General features: G+C 48.5%; 1 protein-coding gene across 3 annotated transcripts in view; it reads left to right on the plus strand.

The window, feature by feature from the left end:
- The window catches only part of RNF32 (ring finger protein 32), a 44,666-nt gene extending 36,407 nt beyond the window's left edge, over positions 1-8,259 (plus strand). For 2 of the 3 annotated variants that reach the window (XM_023640105.2, XM_070266120.1), the window contains 2 exons: positions 6,590-6,757; positions 7,406-8,259. In XM_023640105.2, the coding sequence (XP_023495873.2) occupies positions 6,590-6,757; positions 7,406-7,633 (396 nt within the window). In that variant the 3' untranslated portion in view covers positions 7,634-8,259. Of the gene's footprint in view, positions 1-6,450; positions 6,758-7,405 lie in introns of all 3 variants that reach the window. The other variant, XM_023640106.2, reaches the window with a different exon arrangement.
- Positions 8,260-9,800: the final 1,541 nt, after the last annotated feature.

Consider the following 9,800-nt stretch of genomic DNA (forward strand, 5'->3'; position numbering starts at 1 on the left):
GCGCCGCTGAGCGCGGGAGCAGCCGGGCCGGCCAGCAGGAAGCCGCTGCGAGGAGGCTCCTTCTGCGGCGCCGTCGCGGAAACGCGGCCCGGACGCCTGTCCTGGGGACCCGTGAGCCAGTGTGGCCAGACGGTGGGAAAGCGGTGAGAGGAGAGGCGCGCAGGCCCCGGGACCTCAGCCTCCAGGCGGTTCGGGAGGGGAGGTGTGATGGAGCCGGAGGGGGCAGGCGCAGTTTGGAGGAGGCGACGCGGGCGTCGGAGGAAAGCTGGAGGAGCCTGGCTCCGCGAGGGGGTGCGCGTCTGCCGCGGGCCCCTCCCCGGGCCCTCCCGCTCCCGACCCCGACCCCGACCCCGACCCCGACCCTCCGCAGGCGTCTCTGCGCCCGGCCTTCCTTCCGAGCGGAGGGGGCAGGTGACAGGAGGGCCCCGGCTCTGCCAGGCGCCGTCCCGGACGGGGCGAGTGGTTCCAGAGGCGCGTGCGGGGAGCAGGTTCAGGCGGAGGGGCCATGGGTGCAGAGGGTGCGAGCACCTGTAGGGCCACTTCTTGATAAGGTGAGAGCTGCAGGATGCTGCCCACCTTACCCACAAGAATTTTATACTGTACGAGGCCAGTTTTAAGTGCAAATATAAGAGCATTTAATTCGCATGTGGAATCACCAGAATCCCACCGTTGGCATTTCTGCCTGGGACACACATGTATTTCATTCTCACCAGAACCGCTGAAATGCTGAGGAACCCTGACTCCACCGAGATTTCACTCCTCAGGGCGCATGTCCTGCCAACACAGGGCCCTCGGCTTGCTGCTAGGGAGGCTCAGATGGCTCGTGTTCCCCTTTCCTCCTGCATTGGCATTCTCAGTGTTAGTGGCTCCAGGACCTGGATGTGGCTAGGAAAGGACCTGAGGGGTTCCATCCAGGAACTGGAATTCAGAAGGGAAGACAACACTGGGGCACAGGAAGTGGTGTGAAGCAGAAAGGCTAAGAATTTTCCAGAGCAGAAGGAAACACAGACTTAAGAAGCCCAAGGAGCCCCAATAAGATTTTTTTAAAAAAAGAAGGCATGTCCAGTGAAGCTGCAGAACACAAAGGGAAAGACGCCAGAGGCAGGCGGAGCCGAGGGATGAGGTGCAGGGCAGCAGTCCTCGGAGGGCAGGAGACAGAATTCTACAAACACCAGTGAGGGTCAGTCAAGAACAGAGGCAAAGGAAAGCCTGTTTCAGACAAACAAAAACCGGGAGAGTGCCACTCCAAGGCCTTGTGACAGGGAATTCTGTAGGACGCTTTCATCAAGAACGAACGTGATCCCAGATGCCACGTCTGTGACCTGAGAAGGAGGGAGTGGAGGGCCGTGGTGGAAGGGAGGGTGAGTCTGCTCCATACCACTCGGCAACACCAGGGTCCTGACGTCTTCCAGGGTCAACTGAGGCCGAGAGCGAGTGAGCAAGCTTAAGTACACGACAGTCACATAAATCAGGAGAAGAAACTCAGGCTGAAGCGCTTGAAGATCCTTGTGTTGAGTGAGAGGATAAAAATTCTGACTGACTTTAGACATGAATGATCTAAGTACGCGTTTCTTGGGTAGCAGCTAAAAGAAGAGAAACGGAGTTTTAACCTTCAAAGTAGTAAAGAGAAAGACAGAGATAAAACATGTCACTTGAAACGAAGAGCAGAGATAAAAACAACCAACGGCCGGACAGTCAGCAAACAGAACAGGCTGCACGCACCGTGGTGTGTCAGCCCCCACACAGACGCGTGACAGAGTGTGCCGGTCACAGTCAGGTCCGACCACAGGCTGCTTAGAGGAAATGCTTATGCATGAAAACGTAAGAATACAGTGTGTGTAGACACATATATTTACCAAGAAAACTCAACACAGAGAAAGCTGGGGTGCTGATGTCAGAAAAAGCCGCTTTCGAAGCAAAGGCCTGGACACAACGTGGAACCCCACAGCTCGACGCAGCACACGTGGTCTTTCAAGTACAGACGCGTCGCCTACAGAACTGACCGGAAACGTCGTCATCGTTGTCTGCGCTTAGAACACGTAGACCACAGTGGACTTAAGCTGGAAATAAAAAATGTTTCAAATAACTCAAAATATCTCACATTTGGAAATTAACAAACAGTTGTAAATAACCCACTCGTTAGTCAAAGAAGAAATTCTAGAAAATGTTTTGAACTGAATTCATAGCAAAATAGATATCAAACTTGTGGAATATAACTAAAGCAACATTTGTTTCTTCTGTACTAGGTATCTTTGCAGAATCAGCTACCTGAGCACAGAAGGAGTCTGTGATTCTCACATAGTCTAACATATCGAAGCATTTATTAGCTTTTTTGCTACGTGACACCAACTGGCATTAAGATTGGGGTATTCAGCATTGGAGGCACCTCCCCAGTGTTACCTGTTGTATTTGCAAAACTGACAAGTCCGTTTTGTCAACAAGTATTTATTAAGTGCCTGCCACTTCAACGCACCTCGAGAGATTTAAAGATGGGGTGGAGACCCTTGGAAAACACTGTAGGGTGTTATCAATATGAAGTACAGGACTCCCAGCCCCAAATTGACAATAACAAAGGAAACATGGCAAGGTGAGTGCCAACAGCACTGCTGAAGCAGATTCCGACCCAGTAGGGCTGGGCAGGCCTGAGAATCTGCATTTCTAACCCCACTACCACCACCACCACCACCAGGGATGCTCATACTCCTGGTCTGGGATGCACTTAAGAAGAATACTGACTGCGACCAGGTCACACTAGCGCGTCTTCTCCAGATAGCACTTCTGTGTTCGGAATTTGAGAACAGGCCTCTTAACCTAAAATACTTTGTAAGGTCTGGAATAGAATGTGACCTCTTTTTCTTCTGAGATCTAATTTTGGAGGAAGGAAAGATCTTACCTTTCAGGTATATATGGGAAATATCTCACAATTCAAGAAAACCCAAGGTAGAGAAAACTTGATTATAAAACATTAATTGGGGACTGCCTGTGGCGCAATGGTTAAGTTTGCATGTCCTGCTTTGGCGGCCCGGGGTTCGCCAGTTCAGATCCCGGGAGTGGACCTATGCACCGCTTGTCGAGCCATGCTGTGGCAGGTGTCCCATGTAAAATAGAGGAAGATGGGCACAGATGTTAGCTCAGGGCCAGTCTTCCTCAGCAAAAAGAAGAGGATTGGTGGCTGATGTTAGCTCAGGGTTAATCTTGCTGGAAAAAACCCTACATTAATTGGAAGGCAATTGTATATATTTCCAGGTAATTCTTCCTTTTACAAAGTACAGAGAACTCTTTTACTTTCAATAATTTAGAAATTATCAGATATTTGAAAGGCTGAGGAACAAAGAAATGACCATCAGAGTCCTGGGAAACACTGCCCGTTGAAGACCGTAAATTAAGAGACAGCTGCCTGGCAATTATAATTAGAGTCAGCGTGAAGCAGAATTTGATTCATCACAGGAAAGCATCTTTGCCCAGTATGCAAGTATGGCTAAAAGACAGTTGCCCACAAAACCCCAGAACACAGGTGCCTGGCTTCAAACTGCCAACTGTCAGCCATCAGGGCTGCATCACAGCATGGCCCCTCACTGAAACCCAGCGCCCACCCTTGTAACAGCCCCGATGAAGGCCAGGACAAAGGTCAAAGGCCAGGCTGGGGCTCGCTCCCACCGCCACTCCCTCCCTGAGCCGTAGGAGGGAGGAAAACTGGAAGGAAGCACCACGCCCAGGAAGGACCTTCTGAAGTCTGACCTTAGATACACAGCTTCTGGAGGGGACTTAAACACTGCACTCTGCCAGGTTGCTCCACATTAAAAAAGAAAAAAAAATACACGTGGGATGTCCAGCAGATTGGAATATTTGAAAGCTAGAAAGTCCTACACCATCTAGAATGTATCTTCTCCATATCACACACACACATCTAAATGTCTTCCAGATTCTGACAGGCTTAGTTCATTTCATCCAGCCCAATTCCATGAAACAGACGTAATCACTGAATCAGGATACTTCTAATTGCTGGAACAAATAGCCCCCGAATTTCAGTGACTGAAAATAAAAGCTTTGGTCTCACCTCTGAGTACAGCATGCCCCTCTGTGGGATGCAGGCACTGTTCCCTCCATCTTTTTGCTCTGCCATCCCCCGAGCCTCAGGGACCTGTGTGTCATGCTTGGAGACCCCATTCCCATTTGGATGGGCTCTGTCATGTGGCCCCACCTAGGACAGGGGGATGGCAAATATGGTTTCTGGATGAGACACCAACTTCTATAGACAGCTCCATGCTGGGGAAAGACGAGCAAGAGAGCAAGAAGTTACAGCCACCACTGTCACGACCCTTTACCCAACAGATCATTCTATGCCATTCTATCAGTCTTCAAATGTTGAACCAAGGAGCTGGCCCTGGATTAGCGACCTCTTGGTGCCTCAGATGCCATGGTCACTCTGCAATGATCCAGTTCCTTCTAGTTCATTTCTTCCTGAGCCTTCAGGCTGTGCTGTCCTGTCCAGAGAGCCACGAGCCACGTGTAGCTGTGAAGCCCCTGAGGTGAGGCCAGTCCAGATGGAGATGTGCTGCAAATGCACATGGGACGTCAAGGCCTGTTTAACGGGAAAAAAGAACGTACAAGATCTCACTGATAGTTTATTCAATTGATACCTTTTGAAATCATATATGTGATACATTGGGCTAAATAAAATATATTATTAAACTTAATTTCACCTTTTTAAAAACTTTTTAAATGTGACTCCAGCGAGTTTTAAGATTACAGATGTGACTCCGTTACATTCCTGTTGGACAACGCTGATCTAGAGTGGCTCCTAAGTCTTACATTTTAGAAAGTTCTAAAACAATTATACTAAACGGTTTTTTCTAAGTATATCATACACCACTTAGAGAAGATTAGGGAGGGGAAAATAAAATCAAACACAGTCCTACCCCCAAATCTCTTTAATAAAAACCATTCACTCTGCCCCCACCCTTGCCTTAGCTGTTTCTAGTCTTTTCTCATAAGATTCCCTCAACAGCGATGCCCTTCCTCCTACTCTGATCATCCAGATCCTTACAACTCAGTTGAAATCCATGAAGCGATTCTTCCTTCCCAGCCCATCGAAGGAGATTGACTCCTGGACTCTTGAAGCCCTCTGTCATCACAATATCAGTTACCTATCCAGGCATTTCTGCTAAGGTGTGTGGTCCTGAAAAATCATGCAGGACTTATGGGAAAACCATCTAAAACCTGTACAACCGTAACCAGAACAATAATTATCTTACTAAAATCCCTACGAAAGTTTAAGACACTTTAAATTTCTAATAAACCAATAACTACAGGATTTTCCCTTTTTAAAAAAGCAGTGATGGCATCTTGACAAAGGGCATATATAGAAGGGTCGAAGATTCCTAATTTTGGAGATTAAAATTCACAGAGATGAGGGGAATCACATAGTAAATATTTCCACATTGGAGCACCAGCCAACCTGAGAGGAGGGAGGGACCTCGGCCCCGCAGTCAGCAATGTTCCCACTCAATGGTGCAAAACCAGCGTGCTGGGGGCCCCCGTGAGTCCCGGGACTCCACGCCATCCAGGCACATCTGTCTTTATAGACGCATCTGAGTGGGCTCCCATGGCACATACATGCTTCGGAGCAGCAGGGTCTGGAGCGACTTTTGGTCGTCCTGGCAATTCAGGCTTGTTGCCATCAGGAGGCAACAGCACGCCATGCCACCACCGCCAAGGACTCCAGGTCAATCACACGTCATAAGATCACTGTGCTTTCCTAAATAATTTTGTATCAAAAATATAGTACTTTATAAAAAGAACTAGTATGAGGGAACATTAGAGACTGTATTTAAGGCAATGCTTTGAAAGCAAACTTTTTAAAAGTTTGATAAAATGTAATATGCTGCCTCCATATTTATGGTAGCAGTGAAAACAGAATTTTAAGTCCTAAAGATGTGTTCTGTAGCAAGGGGGCACACCACTGTCCACAACTGATCACCTCAGCTCATGAAAACATATTTTTAACATCCTTAGGCAATGGGGGTTTTCAAATTATGAGAAACGCAGAATGAATAACTAGCTTAAAAGAAAACGATAGTCTTTGTCTTGGATTCCTTTTTTTTCAACGGCCACACCAAAGTGCTAATCCGTAATCTGCAAGCACGGGGGAAGACGGCTGGAAGCAGAGCCATGTGAACCAGCTCTAGTTACGAAACGCCTGGCGGTAGCATACCTCGTCAGTGACAGTCCTCCTTAAGATTAGAATAAATGATGCCCAAGCAGGATGATAATGTGACGAATTGTGTAAAGTTTTAATTCCTCTCTCTCAACTATTAATCCCAGTTCCTTACTAACAATAACCAAGGCTTACTGGTTTAGATTACAGATGTGACTTTTGTGGGAATCTCTCTGCACAAATTATCTGGACTTGGAGTTATTAAGTAAATAAGCATATGTCTATTTCCCCAGAAAGTATTATCCGGAGGCAGAGAGTTGAGGAAAGTCAGTAAAAGGGGTAGTGAGGACTCAAGAAAGTGCTTCGCTTGCACCTGCACCCGGAATTCTACTCTCGGCCCCGTAAGCTCGTTCCCTCCTCTGTCCTCCTCAGTTCACAGAAATCAGCCACCGAATGCTGTGCTCCTACCACACGGACATCGACGAGCTCTTCTCAGAGATCGACCACTGCCTGGCCGTGAACCGAAGCGTGCTGCAGCAGCTGGAGGAGAGGTGCAGCCACGAGCTCACCGAGGACGACTGGGAGAGGATCCAGACCCAGGTAGGCTGCGGGGAGCCACGCGGCCACCAGGCCTGGGCTCCCTGCCCTGTGTGCCTGCACCCGCGGGGTTACCCCTGACCTTGGTCTTGTGCTCCGGGGTGAGTAGCATGGCCCTTCAGTTTGAAATTCTGCTTTTTTTGTGCCATTTTGCGAACAATGAAAACACCAAAGGGATAACACTGCCTGACGTGTTACCTTCCTGAGGGGTTTGCTGCCAGTGCTGGCCGGCCCTCCCCTGCGTCTGCAGCAGCCACGGAAGAAAGGGCGACTCCAGATCCCCCCGTGGAGAAACTCACTCAGAAAATCATAGAAACAGGGAAATCTCTAAGGTAGTTTAGCAGCTACATAGTTAAGTATTTTGAAAAAGACTACTCTGTATTGTTTAATTAAAAGGAATTCTATATTATTAATGTTCAGCATTTTACAAACCATTTTTGTCTTAAAATTTTTTATCACAGGTGGGTTTCCATCCATTTCCATTTTTCACAAGAGTAAGAGTATAGATATAATTAGTGTTATTTTAACACAGAAGGAAGCTGCTTTATTTTTGGAAGATCCTTGCCTCTTGGTATACAGTTCTCCTGAGATCTAGGATGCGTCCTCGGCGAGGATCGGGCACCTGCATGACGCCCCGCTCTCTTGTTGCAGGCTCTGCGCCGTGAGGCCCCCGAGTGCCCCATCTGCCTCACACCGCTCTCCGCCCGCAGCGCCGGTGGCCGCCCGCCCTCCCGGGAGACCGCGCTCCTGTCCTGCTCACACATCTTCCACCACACATGTCTCCTGGCCCTGGAGGAGTTCTCCCTGGGGGACAGCTCTCCTTTCCACGCCTGTCCTCTCTGCCGCTCTTGCTATCAAAAGAAAATTCTTGAATGTTGAATTCATAGTCAGGAAAAATTATATAATTCTGGGGCAAAGTTACCTTAATTCTGAACAGATTGTGTGAGTTTGGGGTTAAATACTACAGTGAAATCTGTTCTCCAGTGAAATAATCCCTTAGTAGTTGTAACTAGAAAACCTAACTATATTTTAAAAGCTGACAACCCATCCAGTTTTAGTCTTTAGTTTAATGAGTTGAAAAAAGTGAGGAATGGATGAAAACTTGAGTTTGAGAGGCTCCAGAGTGAACTGACTTGCTACGCGTCTGGTTAATCAGTTGGGATCGCTCCTAACAGTGGAATGACCCCGTTTCTTTCGCGGGGATCTGATTGACTGGCCTATCTACATGCAGCTCTGACTGGCACCGGGAGGGCCTGCCCTAGGGTCCAAGCCCAGGTCTTCCCCGGCTCTGCCGTGCGCCTGGTTCCTTACACAGCTAGTGTCCGACAACAAGCTGGTAACCTGACAACACTCTTGAAATTAAGTGTCTTACGGCCTCTGCCATTCCTAATGCTTTTCTTGTAGTAATTGCTTTATTTCTATGTGATAAATTGCTGCTGTTCTTCAGCGTTTGAATCTGTAAACCCAAAATATACAAATAAAATATTCAGTAATCGTCAGCATCAGAAGATGGTAAATCACCTTGTATTGACTGAGAGCCACACGTACTGCTTTAGCTCATACATGAAGAAGTCCATGAAACTGCTTTGATCAGAGCACTCTGACCCTGGTTTACTCTTCCTGGGATCCTGGTCGTTTACAATAACCAAGTACAGTTGTATCTGTTACGCAGTCCCCAAGGCCCCAAATCTCAGTGGCTTAGAAAGAAGCCTGTTCTCTCTGAGCCACTCAGCCCGTCAGCAGTTGGGTGAGGGGCCAAGTGGTTGCTCCAAGTGGCCTCTGGCTTTGTGGCTCCTTCTGGCTTGTGACTCACAGCTCTGCATCACCCTAAGTCCCAGTGAATGCCCTCACCTGCTGGGGAGGAGCAGGCAGAGATGCTGGCAGGCCACGCTTGGGCATACGGGCACCCATCACTGCAGCCCCAGCTAACTGCAGGCCAAGGAGACAGTAAGCCAGCGCCCAGGAGGAGAAAGACACACAGGTTGCCAAGCCTGTGTCGGGGTGCAGAACACTCCCGAGACCGTGTGGGAAGAAATACAAAAATGCATATTCCTATTATCTCATTCTTTTAAAATGCTCATCTGGTATGTTTTATTTATATATAGCTGTATATATATGTATCACTTATGAGTAAATACACATATGTTGGGGTGTGCTCAAACATTCTTTTTTTTTTTTTTAAAGATTTTACTTTTCATTGTTTTCTCCCAAAGCCCCCCGGATACATAGTTGTGTATTTTTAGTTGTGGGTCCTTCTAGTTGTGGCATGCAGGACGCCACCCCAGCATGGCCTGATGAGTGGTGCCATGTCAGCGCCCAGGATTTGAACCAGCGAAACCCTAGGCCGCCGAAGCAGAGTGCGCGAACTTAACCACTCGGCCATGGGGCCCACCCCCTCAAACATTCTTTAATGATGCAGTATCCCATTACAAAATTTGGAGACGAATTTGGAGGAAGCTTTAAGCAACGCACAAACACTTGGGTTGTGAGGTAGCAGAAGAAAGCTAGGTCGCGGATCTCACTGTTCCATCAAAAGGCCAATGAGGCACACGCTTCTCTCCCCGTGCCCTGACAGGCACAGCAGAGCCATGTGACAAGGCCTGGGCAGCGTGACTGCACTGCTCCAAAGCTGGAGCCTGGAGGGCGGGCCCCAGATGCAGGAGTCACTCAGTGACAGTGAGAGTCCACTCAGGGCCGTGCATGGCCACGTCCCAACTCTTGTTCCTGGGCACGACGTCTGGGGGTTGCTGCGCAGACATCCTGCATTCCTGCCTGCTGCTGAGCCCATTTCTCAAGCTTTCCCACTGAATCTGTGAGCTGTCACATTTCCAGTAAGTTCTTTTGTGGCTCAAGCGGGCAAAGTCCATTTCTGCTCTTTGCAACCAAGTACCTTACTGACATAGGAATTAGTTGTAGGCAACAGACACTCAGGAAACTCGGGGTGCTGGAAATTGGGGATTGGTCATCACTGGGAATGAATGACGAAAATCCTGTAAGTGTTCAGGGATGAGTCTCAGGCAGCTGTGACAGTCAATGGCAAAACAGG

The sequence above is a fragment of the Equus caballus genome, chromosome 4 (assembly GCF_041296265.1).
Source record: "Equus caballus isolate H_3958 breed thoroughbred chromosome 4, TB-T2T, whole genome shotgun sequence".
NCBI classification, from domain to species: Eukaryota; Metazoa; Chordata; class Mammalia; order Perissodactyla; family Equidae; genus Equus; species Equus caballus.